The 17,639-nt window shown below is 47.2% G+C and overlaps 1 protein-coding gene across 1 annotated transcript in view; it reads right to left on the bottom strand.

Annotated features, from left to right (window-relative positions):
* The window catches only part of Mgmt (O-6-methylguanine-DNA methyltransferase), a 237,415-nt gene that overhangs the window by 179,448 nt on the left and 40,328 nt on the right, over positions 1-17,639 (bottom strand). The window contains exon 2 of the mRNA XM_041667076.1: positions 5,631-5,767. Coding sequence (XP_041523010.1) covers positions 5,631-5,755 — 125 coding nt within the window. The 5' untranslated portion in view covers positions 5,756-5,767. The remainder of the gene's footprint in view (positions 1-5,630; positions 5,768-17,639) is intronic.

Below are 17,639 nucleotides of genomic sequence, written 5' to 3' on the forward strand. Positions count from 1 at the left end.
TAATGACGGGAAAATAGCTCGTACAGGTTCATAACATATACAGTTTTCCAACAACCCTGATCCACAGTCAACCGAATGCACAGACAGAGAACTCACAGAGAGGGATGGCCAATAGGCAGTCCCCCACCCCTTATTCTCAAGGATGCATCCACAAACCCAGGTGACCTGAAATGGGGGGTAGAATCAAACAAAATAAGACTGCTCCTATATGCCTAGACTAACTTATAAACCTGGAGCAGTAAGAGATTGGGGGGTACAAAATCAGACAAGCACAGCAACCAGCTATGCTGTGCGTCACAACACTGCAGGCTCTCTGCTCTTGTCATGACGAAGGCAGAGAATTCTCTTTTTTTTTTTAAAGATTTATTTATTTATTATGTATGCAGTATTCTTAGTACTCTTCCTGCAGGCCAGAAGAGGGCACAGATCTCATTACAGATGGTTGTGAGCCACCATGTAGTTGCTGGGAATTGAACTCAGGACCTTTGGAAGAGCAGGTGGTGCTCTTAACCACTGAGCCATCTCTCCAGCCCCCGGCAGAGAATTCTTAAAGGAAGCACTTTGTAGTTTGTCTTGGACATATCCAGATCTCCAGATTCTTGTGCTTTGCGTCATTATAAAGTAAAAAAGGCTGCTTGAGCAGAGCATGGCAATAATGCCAGGTGAATCTAACAACTGACAGAGTTACTAAGCGACTAGGAGGTGGGCAGCATATACAGAGTGGATACACCGGGGGAAGGGGCCACATCCCAAGCTGACGGGCCAAACAAGACGTCATCATACTAGACAAAATGGCGCGGACTTATACGTCATGACAATTTCCTTTTGGAACTTTCCAGTTAACATTTCTGGACTTGGATTCTAACTGACCACGGGTAACAAACAGGAAAAATAAAACCACAGAGAAGGGTTGGGGAGGGTCCTGTGCATGAATTCACAGAAGTCTGTACGACATAAGATCAACGCATAAAAATCAATGGCTACAACCTGCAGCGGTAATTTAAAAGTTAACAAAAGTTTTAAGCTGATTTAGAATACTATCAAGAACAAAGTACCTAAAAATCAATTCTATCAAAGACATGTGAGGTCTCCATGCTGGAAACTACAAAACCCTGCTGAGAAAAATGAAAGAGAACTCAAATAGATGCAGAGATAAATCACACCACAAATCGACAGAGTCAATACCAAGAAGCTGTTAAGCAGCCAAGGATGGAAACGGACACTTCTCAATCAGATGTCAACAAAAAGCTGTGCAAAATCAGATACTAAAACTGGCAGGATAATGTGCAGAATGAAGAGACCTAGGGCCAGGTGGGAGATGAATGGAGGCCTAGGTGGGGGAGGGGGTAGGATAAAAATATACTGTGTGTATGTATATGTTTTCTGAATAAATAAAAACATAATGTTAAAGAACAAAATTAAGATCTGGAAACTTGCTAGAAATGTTGCACAGATGATGGAGAGTGTCTAACAAGCACAACATCCCAGGTTGATTGACACCCAGCTCCTCATAAACCAAGTGAGGTGGCACTCACTTCTAGTCACAGAATTTAGAGGTGGATAAAGGATGAACAGAAGTTCAAGGTCATCCCTGAGTTCCACGCCAATCAGGGCTACGTGAGATCCTTTCTCAACAACAACACAGAGGTGGGGACACCCAAAGGCCAAAGACAGCAGTTAGAGATATGACCTAACTATTCCAGGCTGTTTTCTAAGGCAGGGTCTCACTATTGTAGAACTGGCTGTCCTTGAACTTACATAAATCCATCTTCCTCCACCTCCTGAGGGTTGAGATTATAGATGTGTACCACCACAGCCAGTTAGTTATTAAAGACAAAAAAAAAAAAAAGCAAAATGTAAAGGAAAAAAACTGATCAGCTGACTTTCTCAAAATCACAAACTCATTTAAAGAAGTTTAGAAAAACAAAAGACAGGCAACTTAGGGATTGTCTTAGTTAGGGTTTCTAGGCTGTGAAGAGACACCGTGACCACAGCAATTCTTATAAAAGAAAATTTTAACTGGATGGCTTACAGTTCAGAGGTCCAGTCCATTACCATCAAGGCAGCATGCAGGCAGACATGGTGTTAGGGAGGTAGCTGAAAGGTCTACAGCTTGTGCAGGCAACAGGACGTGAATTAAGTGTCACACTGGGCTTGAGCATAGGAGACCTCCAAGCCCACCTCCACAGTGACGCACTTTCTCCAACAAGGCCACACCTCCTAATAGTACCACTCCCTATAAACTTAAGGGGTGCAGTTACATTCAAACTACCACAGGGAGGAAATCACAGTTTAAGCCAGGCATGGAGGTACATTCCTGTAATATCAGCACTCAGAAGCCTGGCTGTGAGTTCAAAACCAGTCTGGGCTAGAGAGCAAGATACTGTCTCTGAAGGAACATGCCTGATGAAGCGCTTGTACCAAAACCCACAAAGCAGTAACAGAAAAGAAAGAAAAGAAGGAAAAGAAAATTCTAGTTAAAATGTGCCAAAGGTGGTGAAGAACAAATCTTAAAAATTAAAACCACAATAAGATGATACTTCCTACCTACCTGAGGAGCCAAAACCGTAAAAGCTGACAGAACCAAGCAGTGAGCAAACTCTTACAACCGTAAATGTTTACATGCCAGGGAATCCAGCCACTCCTTACCTTGGAATTTACTCAAGAAAAATGAAGATGGAGGTCTTGGCAAGTTTGGCGCATGAGTCCACAATGAACTTTCCAGGGAATTCTACATCTTGCTTGGGATGATCTCTATATCCCAGGATGCTTTTGTCAAAAGTTACTGAACTTGGTGATTGAAATTTAAATATCTCTATAAAAATTTTCACTTCAGCTTTTTAAACTGGCAAAATAAAAATGGTGAATTCTGGATATTGTTGAGGTTTGAAATGTCTCATAAGATTAGCTATACACATGTTGTTGGCTGCCCTCCATATGGGTTACTGGTTTGGTTAAAAAAACTATATATGTGTATATATACACACACACACACACACACACACACACACATATATCTTTAGTAATATTAAGTTTATTGTGACTCATCAAAGTAGAGAAAGTGTGGCGGCAGGGCATGAGGCAGCTGGTCACACTGCATCCTCAGTCAGGAAGCAGGGACAGACAAATGCTGGTGCTCAGTGCACTGTCTCCTTTTTGTTTTTTTTGTTTTTTGTTTTTTGTTTTTTTTTTTTTTTTTGGTTTTTCGAGACAGGGTTTCTCTGTGGTTTTGGAGCCTGTCCTGGAACTAGCTCTTATAGACCAGGCTGGTCTCGAACTCGTCCAGGACCCCAGCTCATGGACTCATGCCACCTACATTCTGGGTGGATCTTCTTAATTAAGACAGCCTAGACAATCCCCCGCAGACAGGGCCAGAGATTTGTTTCCATAGAGGTTCTAAACCCCACCAAACCTGACAATCAAGGTTAACCATCACACCCTCCAAATCCAACTTCCCACTGCTACTCACAGTATCCCTAGCATCAGGGTTATCCCACAGATGCTCTCTTCAGAGTCCTTAACTGACAGAGAAGAGAAAGCACCAGACACTCCTCTGGAAGGGAGGCACAAGCCTTCTCCTTCTCCCCTTCACTGGTGGGCAGGCCTGCAGCCTCAGGCAGGGCCTAAGTGGGGAACGGGGAGAATGGTTAGGAGGAGATGCACTGCCAGAATCCCAACATGGGCAGCCTGGCCTTCGCTATCTACACACAAGTGCCCATGTCTGAGGGCAGCCAGCGGCAGCTCCACTACAGGGTTCTTGTTTTCACGGTCCAATCTAATCCTAACTCAGCCTCTTTGTTCAGTTCCCACAATCTATAAGACATACTTACACAAATATACCATTTTCAAGAATTAAAAAATGAACTATGTGTATTTGTGGAGGAGGAGGAGGCTGTCTACATGAGTGCAGGTGCCCTTGAGGGCAGACACACTGGATCCCCTGGAGCTGGGATCACAGGCAGTTGTAAGCCACCTGACACAGGGGTCTCGAACTGGAGTCCTGTGCAAGAGCAGGACAGGATCTTAACCACGGAGCCAGCTCTCCAGCCCCTAAATATATCTCATAATGCCTGCTTTTTACATTTTCTTCCCCAAATTTACAGGAAGGAGCGCTTTACTGTTTCTCCAAAAGAAGCCAACACATAATTTCTGTGATTTATGGAGCTACTGAGCATGCTAAGAGACAAAGTGACAGTTGCCCTACAAATTATTTGGTGCCTGTGATTTTCTGAGCACCACAGCCAGATGGTTCTCACAGAAACTGAGAGGAGCCTGTTCCCGCAGTTCAAAGGTTTGCTTATTTTTCAGTCCTGAAGTCTTAAAGACGATATTGATTGCAGCACTATGGCTCTACAGGAGGAGCTGGCTGGGGAGGGCCACGCTGGAATTTATTACCAAACAATGCTCATTATGGCTGTCTCTGACAGGGGTCCATTAAAATCAATTTTTATGTTTCTTATGTATTTTCTTTATCTAATGTTCTTGGCATTGTGTTTATTAGCCAGTTAAGACAAACACCCAGCATAGGAGTTGGTGCTTTTTCTTCTCTTTTTTTCATTTTTTTTTCTTCTCCTCTCAGAAATAACAAGAATTGCCATTTTAATGCTGCCATTCATGGCGAGCAAACAGAGGAAGAGAGGAAGGAAGTCCAGGGCTACATTTTAGAATGAGATGTTCGGGAGTGCTTCCAATTTGTTTTTGTTTTCTTTACAATTAGAAAAAGGTGGTAAGGACGATGCATAGAGGAACACATGTTCTCCAAGGACCTTGTGCTCTGCAGTGACCTGGTTAAGATTCCTTCTACACCTTAGCAGTGATCACTCCTGGCCTGGTGCCACCTCCAGGAAGCAGCAGAGTGCCCCAACAGAGCTAACGATCTGAACCAGGGAGAAGTGGCTGACAGACCCTGCCAGGCTCGATTTAAAACCTCTGAGGTAAGTCACATGATTGAGAGACCTGTTCATGCCTGTATATCATGTGTTCAAGAACCAAAGTGTTCAACGTTGGTGGTGAAGATGGCTCAGTCAGTAAATGCTTGTTTTATAATTGTGAAGAGTTGGAGAATCCATGTGAGAAGCTGGCACTGTGGCACTCGCCTGGAATCCCTATGCTGGCAAAGTAAAGACAGGCAAACCCCACGAGGCTTGCTCACTGGCTAACCTAGCCTAATGAGTGAGCTCCGGGCCAATGAGAGACTCTGTGTCAAAAACAAGGTAGGAAGCACCCGAGGCTGCCCTCTGGCTTCCATAGGCACACACAGACATGTGTATCCACAGGGAGACACTTAAGACACAGATACACACACACACACACACACACACACACACAAATGCTCACTGTTCACAGAATTCAACACCTCTGCAAACGAATGCATGAATCAAATGCCTGAAAGCTCCCATCAAAGTCATGCCCCCAGGGCTTATGAGCTAGTCCAGATTACTGGGCAATAATATATGAGTTGCCAAAGACACCACAATTCAAAGATGGCTTTCGGAGATGCTCTGTTTATGGTTGGTGGCACCAGGCTCTGTATTACCCCGTGACCAGTGGAAAAGATCCAGGGCTCCTGCTGGTTCCTGCCTTCAGCACCCGCCACTCACGTGGTGCCCATGCTTACTGCCCACACTTACTCAGTGCTTGGGGTCTTTCCACGGAGGAATCGTATCCCATGCAGGCCCCGCTCACAGCCAGACAGCTCCATCTTCCCCAAAGGGCTGTCCAACACTGTGTATTTCATTTTGCAGGTCTCAGCCATTCTGCCAAGTTCCTAGGGAGAAGCAATTTTTAAGTCGAGGAAGGAAGTGGTCATTTATAAAGCACGATAGAAGCACTGGTTACTTAACACAGAAAACAGGTTCCAAAGCTTCCCCTCCTGTTGGGATTTAATCATAAGCTACTTTTATAATACAGCCACTTTCCACAATAACCAGGGTCACCCAACTAGTGCCTACTTCTCTTTGGTCCTCTAAAATTACAATGCCTCTATTTCTCCCTGCTGTCCTTAACTAAAGCAGACTTGGAGGAGGCTGAACTAGTGTAAGATTTCTTTTTTAAACTACCTGAAACTCAGCAAGCGTTGGCTAAGATGACTGCGAGAAAGACTATTCCATATTGTGAATAAGGCACATTGGTAAGTGAAGCAGGGGCTGGGGTGGAGCATGAGGGGCTGGGGTGGAGCATGAGGGGCTGGGGTGGAGCATGAGGGGCAGACCACTTGTCCAGCCTGCACCAGGTTTAGTTTCATCTTTATATGACAGATTTAAAATAATGAGAGAGACATGGGAACATGTATGAAATGTGTCATAGAAAATGATGGGATGAGATCTGGCCCAGGGGGGACACAGGACACCTGTGTCAGCAGGTGGATGGACCGTGAATGATTGAGGCCATGAAGAGGGGCAAACTTGACTTCAGCAGAAACTGCAGATGCCAAAGAGCTAAAAGCTACACAGAGGGTATTTTTTTTTATTTTTTATTTTTATTTATTTATTTTTTTAAATTTATTTATTTATTAAGGATTTCTGCCTCGTCCCCACAACCGCTTCCCATTTCCCTCCCCCTCCCCCGATCAAGTCCCCCTCCCTCATCTGCTCGAAGAGCAATCAGGGTTCCCTGACCTGTGGGAAGCCCAAGGACTGCCCACCTCTATCCAGGTCTCGTAAGGTGAGCATTCAAACTGCCTAGGCTCCCACAAAGCCAGTACGTGCAGTAGGATCAAAAACCCACTGCAATTGTTCTTGAATTCTCAGTATTCCTCATTGTCCGCTATTTTTGTACTCCCTTCAAACTCCTTTTCCTTCCAAATTCCTTGTCTGACTCCTGGAAAGAGAGGACTCTCATTCCCTTCCTATCTACCAATGATTTCCAGAGCCCCCCCCCCACACACACACACTACTAAGGAACCTGGTGCCCCTGGCCCCAGGCTTGAGCAAGATGGCTTGCTGCCTCTGCTTCTCTGGCCTAGAACTATGTCCATTTACCATGCTCAGTCAGCACCCTCCCAGAATGATCTACTTTGCGTGGGTTATTACAGAATGCATCATGGCCTATCCATCTCCTAGAATTCCTTCCCAGGTCACACCCTCATGCACCTGAGCTTCCCAAACACTGGATCCTGGTATTTCTAGCTCCTTCGCCCCATTTCATTGGGGCACCAATGCAGTGAATGACACAGGCCTCACCTGGGAACATACAGACTATACAGAACAAGTCAATTGCTGATGACTTCCAGGGGCAGAACATGGTCAAAAGCCATAGCCTATCATCCACATCTGGCTGACACTGCCTCCATTCCAAGCCCCCACCCCCCCCGCAATCTCTCTATCTGTCTTTATGTCTGTATGTCTGTCTCTCTGTACATATGTATGTATGTATCTGTGTGTGTGTCTACTTACAAAACAGGCACTGTCAGAACATGGCCACACCCTCCCCACCTTCGTTCACCTACAGTCCATGGCTGCTTTTTTTCTATTGCCAAGTTGTGACAGAAGCAGGGTGACCTCCAAAGCCCACCACACCTATCCTTGGACCTCAACAAAAGAGGTCTGCTGACCCTTCCAAGGTCCATATACCCCACTGCAGCAATCCCCAAGCTACAGGTTATCCCCACGTGCAGTATCCCTTTGCATCCTCTCCTGCCTGTCCACTAGGTTTCTGTGCTGCCCGGTGCTTCCTGGGATCTTCTGTGCCATTCACATGCTTCTGACACCACTGCTTTCCCCACTTCTCCTCTCCCCTGCAGCCTGGCCAGAGCCAATGCTTCCCAAACAAGACAAGGCATTCCCAAATAATACTCCGGCCTTAGCATCATGCCCCAAAGTTTCCCTGCACAGCACCCCACTTCCTAAACACAAGGCAAGAATTCAAAAGGGCTCTCTCTCCTCCAGGGCCTCAGGGTATGAGCCTGCTGGGGGATCTCAGCCTCAGGCCACTTGTCACAGTTTACAGAGGCCCCTCCTGTCCATATGCGGCTTCTGTAACACCCACTCTGGAAACAGCCCACTGACTGCAGGGTAAATACTAAACTCTCAGGGCACAAGCTCAAGTTGATGGCGGATGAAACAAGCTATCCTGAACACAAGAACTCAGGCTTGCCATCTTGAAGGCTGCTATCTGGACACATGGGCATACACCTGGTATAACCAATATCCCAGTCAAATCCAAACATACAGGGTCCAAGCTTCTGAATGCAAAACTGGGGAGACTCAGAGGTGTACCCCCTTTAGAATTAGGTTCAAGGAGCTATGGTGGCTCCAGTAACCCAATATTTTATATCTGTGCTTATGTGCATGTGCACATAAGTGCACAAAAGATAGTGTCAAATCCCCCTGAGCTGGAGCAACGGGTGCTTGTGAGCCAACAATGTTGATGCCAGAATCAGAATTTAAGTCCTCTGGAAAAGCAGCAAGGGCTTTTAACCACTGAGCCATTTCTTCAGCCGCCAACAGCCTACTTCTTTGAGTGTCTGCTGACAGCAGTGGCCACAGGAAATGCGCGCATACTCTATCCTGCAGTTCTTCAAGGATGGCAGTCCTAGGCACAGTAGCTTGGTTAAGTCACCTACATGGGATATCCCCGTGGCTGGTCCAGAACCCAGCTGGGCTAATTATAGCTCTCCACTTGGCACAGAACCCAGAGTGTGGCTCCTGTACCTACATTCCCCGCATCATCACTGTGGCATCCACCAAAAGCCACAAGAGGGGCTGACATTAATTGGTGGCAGAAAAAGAATCGATTTTCCACGGCTATTTGGAGACCTCTGAAGAATGAAGTGAATTTCTTTTCATCTCTCCCTTTAACATGAAGGGCGTTTAAATAGCAATGTTCTGAACTAAGCAGCTGGCGCCAGAGGCCAGTTCCCACCAAGGTATTAAAAGCCAGGGACCCACGGGCAGCAGCTCCCTTCCCTCTCTGCTCCACCTCACCAGGCCTTCCAGAACTGTCTTCGCTGCTGCACTGCACCTTCTCCAGTAAGTGTTTCCATGCGACTCTCAGGAGCAGGCCCAGGCCTGCCAGAAGCCAGGGGTGTAGGAAGTAGGTGCCCTGCTAGTCTGAGAGGGACAACAGGTACAGGATCAAACCTCAGGTCCTGCCAAAGTCAGTGGGGAACACAAAGGTCCCGTAAGGTTTCCCAGCCAACTGGGGGCTAGGAAGGAAGCACCAGAAGCAGAATTAGTCCCTAGCTCCCATATCCACCTCAGCAATAGGTACAGGGAAATCCCAGAAGAGAGCAAACCATGCATTCATGTCACCTGATCCTTACAATCCGGGTTAAGACCCATCACTTCATGGGGATCAAGGCAGGAATGAAAGCAGCTACCCATATTCAATCAAGAGTGGAAAAAATGAATGCATGCACACCTGATACTCAGTTCATTCTCATCAAGTCCAGGGCCCCAAACTAGGGGATGGTGCCGCCCACAGTGGGTTATCCCACATCCATCAACAGTCAGTACAATCCTCCACAGACGACAGGCTAGTCTTCTCTGGACAACCCCTCACTGTGAGTTTCTCCCCAGGTGACTGGAGGTTGTGGAGAGTTGACAAATGCCGAACCATCACAACACTTTCCAGAGGAAGAGGCTGCCATGTTCATAGTTATCCTCTGGCTGTATCCTGCTCCTCGTCTCAAGCTTGTCGAGAGGTTCAGGGTGTGAAACTATAAGATGTATTGCAACAACCCTTTTTGGTAGCTGGCACTCTAATGGGGAAGAACATTCCAACACCCAGAGCCTTGGCAGCTAAGGATTGAGGCAGACTGAACCCGTGTAGTATAACCCAGAAGCAGCTCAGACCTACGTTCATTAAAGAATCCCGTCACCTAAATAACAGGTTGCATGCAGCGAGACATAGCAAAGACACCAAAGTGCTTGTACAACACAGGACAGCGGAAGGACTTGTTCTCTGGTCTGCAAACCAAGGTCTCCAGATTCAAACTGGTACCGTCTACACTTAGAAATCACACTTAAAGTCCAGTTTCCCGCCCCAAATGTCACACAGGTGCCTCCCTGGAACTGAACAGGAGCAGATCAGTGAAGAGCCTGCTTCTTCCTCTCACAGTGGGAGCCAGCAAGATTAGGCAGCAGAGAGAAAAATCAGCACCCCCCCCCGTGTGTGTGTGTGTGTGTGTGTGTGTGTGTGTGTAGCAGATCAAGCTAAGTGCATCAAGTGTGTATGTGAACAGAATTAGCAGACTGTTCCAAAACTCCCCCAGAACTTCAAGCACTTATGAAACCCCTTTCCAGACGGCAGCTGCGACTGTTTATCCACTGAAGCAGCTCAGCTAAACCACCTCTGCCTCTAACTGGAAACGGGTATGGGAGAGCAGAACCCAGCATGGAAAGGTATCTAGCTGAAAGCGTTCCAGTACCTGTTTCCTTCGGGGGCTACCCAAGAGGTTCTGCACCTGCTCACATTCCTGTAGGACAGGGACTCAGTGTCCCAGTAGGGCTGCAGAGTCACAATCATGGGCTAAGAGTTCTTAGCTTCTACCTAGTTACTCATAGAGAAGAGGCATTTCTATACCAAAATTCACTTTTTTAATTTTTTTTTTATTTGAAGGAAGGGTCTCTCTGTAGCCAATGGCTGTCCTGGAACTCACTATGTAGACCAGGTTGGCCTCAAACTCAAGAGATCTACCTGCCTCTGCCTCCCAAGGCACCTGTCTACACAGAGCTGGAAAATCACATTTGAAATGGTAAAATGGGACTCACTGTGGGCAGCATCAGAACCAAATCCTGGGTGCTTTAAGTAAACCTCTGCTCAGACATAACGTGGCTTTTTCTTTGTTTTGTTTTTTGTTTGTTTTTCGAGACAGGATTTCTCTACAGACATCATCTTCAAGAAATGACGGGGAAAGTTCTTTCTTAGGCCCTATGTAATTTCCTAAAATCAGAAGCTGAAATCCACAGTGAGGCAAGCAGTCACTATCATTAGACGGAACGTGCCACTCTGCCAGCTGACTGCTCAATCAGCATACGCAGAGGAAGCTAGACTGCAAAGACCAATGAATCCAGACCTCCAGCAAGAATCTCGGAACGAAGAGCAGGACACTTCTCCACAGGCGGATGAATGACAGGCTGACAGCACCCTCCACCCCAGCCTTCCCAGTCAATGTGACCGGGGCCTGAGGCCTGGGCAGTGAGGCACATCCTATGAGGGACCTTCCACAGCACCCCCTGCTGCCCTGTAGGGAAATCAGCCCAGCCTAGAGCAGACAATGGCCCCTCCTCCTAGGACCCCAGGCTCTGGAGTCACTGGCCAGCAAGGCTGTGTGTGGGACTGAGTTCCTCCAAAGATACTGGACCTCAAGAAAGACAAGGACCCTAAAATCTCTGGTTTGAACCTGGGCTTCCTTATAACAGCTCTGGAAGGAAGACTGACAGCCAACTATCTTTTGGCTTTGAGACCCCTGCTGATCTGTCTTTCCTGTGCTCAAAGGGGCACCAGGTTCAGCAGAGTGCCCACTTTCCCCACTTTCCTCCTCCCCTAGCAGGGCCCAAGAGACACCTGGAATGGGGAAATCGATGTTTCCACTCTCTCCTAAACAGCCTGTGCATGGCAGGGAGTTCTGCCACAGGCAGTCTACCCTAACCCCCAGCACCCGGGGCCTCACACACTCCTGGTCCCAAGATGCATCTGGAGTCCTGCTCAGCCCCTCCTCTCACGAGCCTCACAGGCCAGCAGGACTGCAGTGTTTTAAAATGTTGCTTTTCCTGGGGTAAAAGAAAATAATCAGAAGGAAGAACTCCACGCCCTGACAACTCAGGATAGAGTCAGACTCCATAGGAGAGGGCATCCAAATCCCGTGAGACCTGAGAAGCCTTGTCTCCACGGAAACCTGGCCAGGACACGCCTGGAGATCCACAAAGACAACTCAGGAATGGCTGACTCAGAACCCAAGATGCCCAGATCCCGAGGCATTCCTGAGTCCCGTTTTAACACTCTGAATTTCTGTCCTGATCAAGAATGACTCCTTTATAGTTTGCTGTGGGAAAAAAAAATGAGAAAATACCTAGGTTTCTTCCATTTTGAAATTCCCCCTCCTAGAGCTTGATAGCATGAAGCCTCTCGTGGGGAGGACAGGAGGCTCCCTGGCTGGTTGGTCTGCTGGGATGGGGTGCATCCAGGGTCACCCCATGTGGCCACACATCTCATGCTGCCAACAGCATATTCCTCATGGGCTGGGAAACTAGCACTTCAGGTCCCACTAACGACAGAGCTACGCGTGACAGGCTGTCAGGAGGAAAAAGGGTGGCAGGCTGGTGCTCGACATAAAGTGTCAGCTCTTACGGTTGCCATGACTCGGGACTCTTCAGCTTAAATGTGTCACAGCACAAAGTTCCCACCCTACAGTGCTTTGCCAGCCGGGAAGTTAACTGCTGCTTCGGAAATTGGCGGGGAGAACGGGCAGAGTGAGGTCTGAAGGAGACATGACCTTTCCCAATTAGGAGGGTGCTAATGCTGGGGAGTCCTGTCCCACACAGGGAGAAGGAGTCTCTGCCGCCTCATCACTGGGAAATCCTGATTGAACTGTGGTATGAGTAACACATTTCTACCCTCTGCTGGATGGCAAGGCTGGTTAAAATCACCCATGTCCAGGAAAGACCTTGCGGATGCAGGCTCATGTGACTTGCCTGCCGGCCTCCACCACTGCAGATAGGGTTCTATGAAGAACACGGGGCTCCGAGCCAGATGACTCACCATGGAGGCAGCTACACCTGGGGGCCCACTAGAATGCACACCCCATGCTCATTAACCAAGCCTGATGCCATGGGCTCCTGGGAACAGTGACACTGGCTAGTCTGTACCTCCATGGCAGGGTCTATCGCAGCCTTCACTGGTCAATCCCCAGCAATATGCCAAGGTAGGAGATACCTGCTGTGGACAGGAGCACAGCTTTGGGGAGCCATGCACACACTTTCTACTGCCTGATAAAGGGGGTACTAGAAGTTACATGGCAACCTTCCTCTGCCCCTCTCTTCTGCAGCTTCTGCAAGGTGCCCACTCCCCAGCACCACTAGGGTGTGTTCTGCAAAACCAGGAAGTACTTGAAGGCCATGCAGGGCTGGCCAAACTCAGATCTGCTGTCTGGAACCACACCTCAAGGGGCTTGCCCTCTCCCACTAGCTTTAGGTGACTCTTGTAACAATTGACCATGCCTTACCTAGAGCTCTAGGCAAGGACCTCTCCCACAACCCAGGAATATCCAGGGTACACGGTCCTGTTGATATTGAATCCAAGGACCTCACTGAAGTACCCAGGCCTGCACAGTTCAAGCCACCAGCTAGCTCCTCTCCCTCCCGACCCACCAAAGCCAACTATCACTCAGGCCCCAGAGCCCAGTGGCACACGTCTCTTATCTACAAGCCCCAGTTGCCTCAAGTGGCTGCCTGTGAGGCTCTCCAATCTGTCTCTCTCCCACGGCTAAGTGAATTCCAGGTTAACCCTCAACAAGGTCCCTAACTTTCTTGAGTTTCCTCCATTCCTGGTGGAAAGGTCTGCAAACTGGAGGCAAAGCCACTGGCAGCCACCTGTATCCCTAGTATACAAGTCAGTATAATTAAGTCCTCTTGCCCTTAATAACAAAGTTCTCAGTGGTTTTGCAGCAGGGGATTCTGGGAACAGATCCTGCAATCATTTATGACTTGGGATCCTAAATGGAAGAGCCTGATCTCCAGACATCCTCAGTGAATATGACCACACTAGGCCTTGACAGGCCCAGCTTACTCTTTGAGGGACAGCCACCACCATGCCCTAAGTCCACCCTGCCTTGGAAACGCACTCACTGCCAAGTGATTAACCCAAGACTCCAGTCACACAGCAAGGGATTTCACGTTCTAAATTAGTTCCATTATACTCAGAGCCTATCAATGGCTTGATAACTTGAACATATAATTCCATACCTTTTGCTCTTTAAACAATAATTCAGTCTAATCCTGCCGCCGAAGCCAAGATTTCCACACCAAAAGTGCACTTTCTGTTTGATTAAACACTAATAAATGCAAGAATAAAACCCCAGTCTTTTATCTTACAGTAAATTCTTCAAAGACCATACACTCTAACAATTAATTTCTTCTCTAGAGAAACAGACAGGTCCTTCCTCCCTCGGATAGTTTCACAGTCTAAAGTCTTAATTACAACCGTTAAACTTAATTTATTATAGTTCAGGGTTTACAGAAAAATGACATCATAGCATAGGTGCTTGGGTTCCTGAGGTGACCTATCAGTCAATAGGTCTCTGGCGGGGTAATCTAGACAGTCCTTGGTGGACAGACTCATCGTGCTTCTTCCCCATGTTGAGACACCTGTGCAGAGTGTCACTCCTCTCCAAAGTCAGTTGCCGCCATGCAAACAGATCTATACACAGAGGGAAGCATATAAAAACCTTAGCATTTTCCCATGTGTGGTGTATAATTTTAAATTTTACAAGGTATTTTTCAGGTTTCATACATAAAACAGAATGTATTTGGGGGGGGGAAGTGATGTCAGAGAAAGGAGGTACATGTCACAGGATGAAAAAGGCTGGGGTTCCAGCATCGTAGAGTATGGACCCAGAATGTGGGCACTGGATCCAAGACCATATGTATCTTACATGTTCCTCAAACAGACGGGGCACCCAGGGTGACCTGCCACAACTCACCCATAGCCAGAAGAGAGTGTCCTCTTATTTGGATCCCCCAGTTAAGATTACAAAGAGGTTAGATACTTCCTAAAACAAGACATAAGTGTTCTGGAACCACATGTCAGCTACAACAGTCTCTGAACAGAGTCTCATTCTCTCTACAGATGACAAAGACAACCTGTCCTATTTAAAGACTGGAAAACTCAAAGGAAGATATCATTCAAACAGACCTGAGGTATATGAAAAATGCATCTACCTGGAGAAAGAGTGGACATCTGGACATGGATAGAAACAGTCAGTTGTGAACTTTTTCTTACTTAGGACAACAGAAATGGAATCTGCAACACGGAACCTTACCTATTCCGAATTATGGGTGTGTCACAACCATGGATGCTGCTCCTGACAGGGGCCTTGGCACCCAGGGGAGGAACGGCTTTGGACCACACACCTGCCCTGCACATGTCTTTCCGAGAAGACCTCATAGGAAGTTCTGCTGGTGGGTTTGCTACTGGATGACAGACAGCGTATCCTCCTGAATCTCTTCTGTCCCTGTCCTCAACTGTCCCTCTGTCCCCCAGCTGCTACAGGAAGCCAAAAGACAGAGTAGAACCAATCCCAGTCCCTCCTCAGGCTTTGGTAGACTGCTAGCTATAGTCAGAGTGGATCATTGACCAGCCCCAGGCAATGGTGTGCGTCTAGGCACCTCTAGGTGGGACAGACTGTCTGTGCCCTTAACAAAACCCCAGGGAATGATGCTCATAATCAACTGAGTTCCTTCTCCCAATTCTGCAGGGAGTTATTTGAGGGTCAAGGTACCCTCAAACTTGGGGTCTAGTGAGGGCTCATTTTCCCATCCGTGTTCCCTTCCCATGTGCCTTCGTATGTAAGAAGGGGACCCTCTTTAGGGACTCTTTCATCTGTGTACCAACCCCATCCTGAGAGCAGCAGTTTGTGACCTTTCACCTCCCAAAGGCGTGGTCTCCATTCTGTCACCTTAGAGGTTCCCCTTCAATATATGAACCCCGGGAGACAACAATGTTCACACTGCCATCCACTGTATGCAAACGGGATGGAGCTATCAGATCAGATGAGGAGGGGTTTTAGTGCTTTAAATGAAAAGTTTAATGCTTAATGTAGAAAAAAACACTTACGCTTTTTGAGATAGTTGCTATTCATGTGGGAAAGAGACACAAAAAATCACAATCATACACAGCATCTACATAGGAATAAAAACAGACCAACCTGTAACTTTATCAGCAAATGACACGGTGACTAAAGTAGTAAGCAAATATTTTTCTTGGAAATAGAGATCATTACAAAATTATCCGTAAGCTATACCCCATCTTAGTTCAGGTAATTGAATAATGTTTATTATCTCTCCCTTACACTAACCTATCTTCACTATCAGAAGGGAAACCCCAATAGGATATTTCAAAACTAACAAAAAATGTAAACTTTGAGGCATTACTGCAAAACCCAACAGCATTTTTATCTCCATTACTGTAGAAATCACATTCTTCAGAGAAGATTTACCAATGGAAAACCTCACAGACCGTGCAGTGTTAATTTCAAAGATAACTTGAATTAGAAGAAGCCAGACTTCGGTAGTAAAAAGCTTTGCATGTGATTGCTTCTTTAAACTACTACGCTAGATTTCCGCACAAGGACACAAACGTTCAGAGGGACCTGAAACACCAGCTGCAGCAGGGCACACAGGCACAGGAGGCATCTGCACCAGGAAGACAGAATGTGCTCTCCAACTTACTTAGGGAGAGAGAGACAAAAGTCCCCATGGCATTCACCAGGCTGTCACTTTCTCTCACTCGGGGACACCTTTACAAAGTGGAGATGTTTCCACTCCCGTGGTCTTCCCACAACGAGCCCAAGGCCAGGGAATCTTAGAGAAATTCTAGAGAGTGTTCTGCCCTCAGTGCCCTGTAGGAGAACCCTGACCCCACAGAGTCCCAGTGCCTCCAGGAGACACCTGCTCTCACAGACCCCAACATCCTCCAGAGGACCAGTACCCTGCAGGGAATCCCTTCCCCTATAGACCCCCACTGACCTCCACTGGAGGAGGGAACTATAACCTCACAGAGTACCTACAGGGATGAAGTTGGGGTTCAGACAGCTATCTTGTCCAAGAGACTTCCATACTGTTGACTGGTGCTAAGAATCAAGTCCATTAGATATAACTTTCTAGACAAATCTTCCATTTCAAAATAGGAAATACAAGTTTGTATTGTGACAAAATGCGGATATGTACACACACACATACATCATGCTAACCATTTTGTAGATATACTAATTCACAAGTATTAAACAACCTCAACACATACTGTCATCACCTCTGTCCATGTTCCAAACTTCTTCATGTCCAGGTGATGCCAGATCTCCTTGACAACAGGTAGCCTGGGCACCACAGTCCTGACTCCCTAACTTTGCGTGCTCTGTGCCCTCATGAAGTGCCCTCCTACAGTAAGTACCTTCCCTTTCATGTCTGGCTTTGTCACTGAGCGGGGTATCTTCTAGGCTCACCCATGCTATAATGGCTAACTCTAATCTTTAAGGCTAAAGAAAATCTCATCACATAAACATGGCACACTTGGATTAGCTCCCACCAAGGGGTGAGTGCTTCTGCCTCTGGCTGATGTGGATCGAATCCTTAGGAGTGGACATATGTGGAGACACTCCTTTCAACTGTCAGCCATACTTCCAAAGTCCCAATGCTTCACCTACTCTTGCCCAACAAAATCTAGGGTTTTCCTAAGAATTGCCCCTTGCCTGTGCTTGTCATCAGCCATGGTTTCTCTGAAGGGCACTTGCAGGCCCTCCTGGCAAGTGCTGTGCCATGACATAGTCCTGCCACACTGTACAACATCAACTCAGTAGATGGTCTTCCTCCAGCCACCCACAGACCCGAAGCCAGCACACACCTCCTCCTGCTCCTCAGCACAGTCTAGGAAGAAGGATCAGAATGGGGTATCTTTTCACATGGGGCACAGTACCACACACCAGG

The sequence above is a fragment of the Microtus oregoni genome, unplaced genomic scaffold, assembly GCF_018167655.1.
Source record: "Microtus oregoni isolate MIOR12 unplaced genomic scaffold, Mior012 000016F_ref0000370, whole genome shotgun sequence".
In the NCBI taxonomy this organism is placed as follows: domain Eukaryota; kingdom Metazoa; phylum Chordata; class Mammalia; order Rodentia; family Cricetidae; genus Microtus; species Microtus oregoni.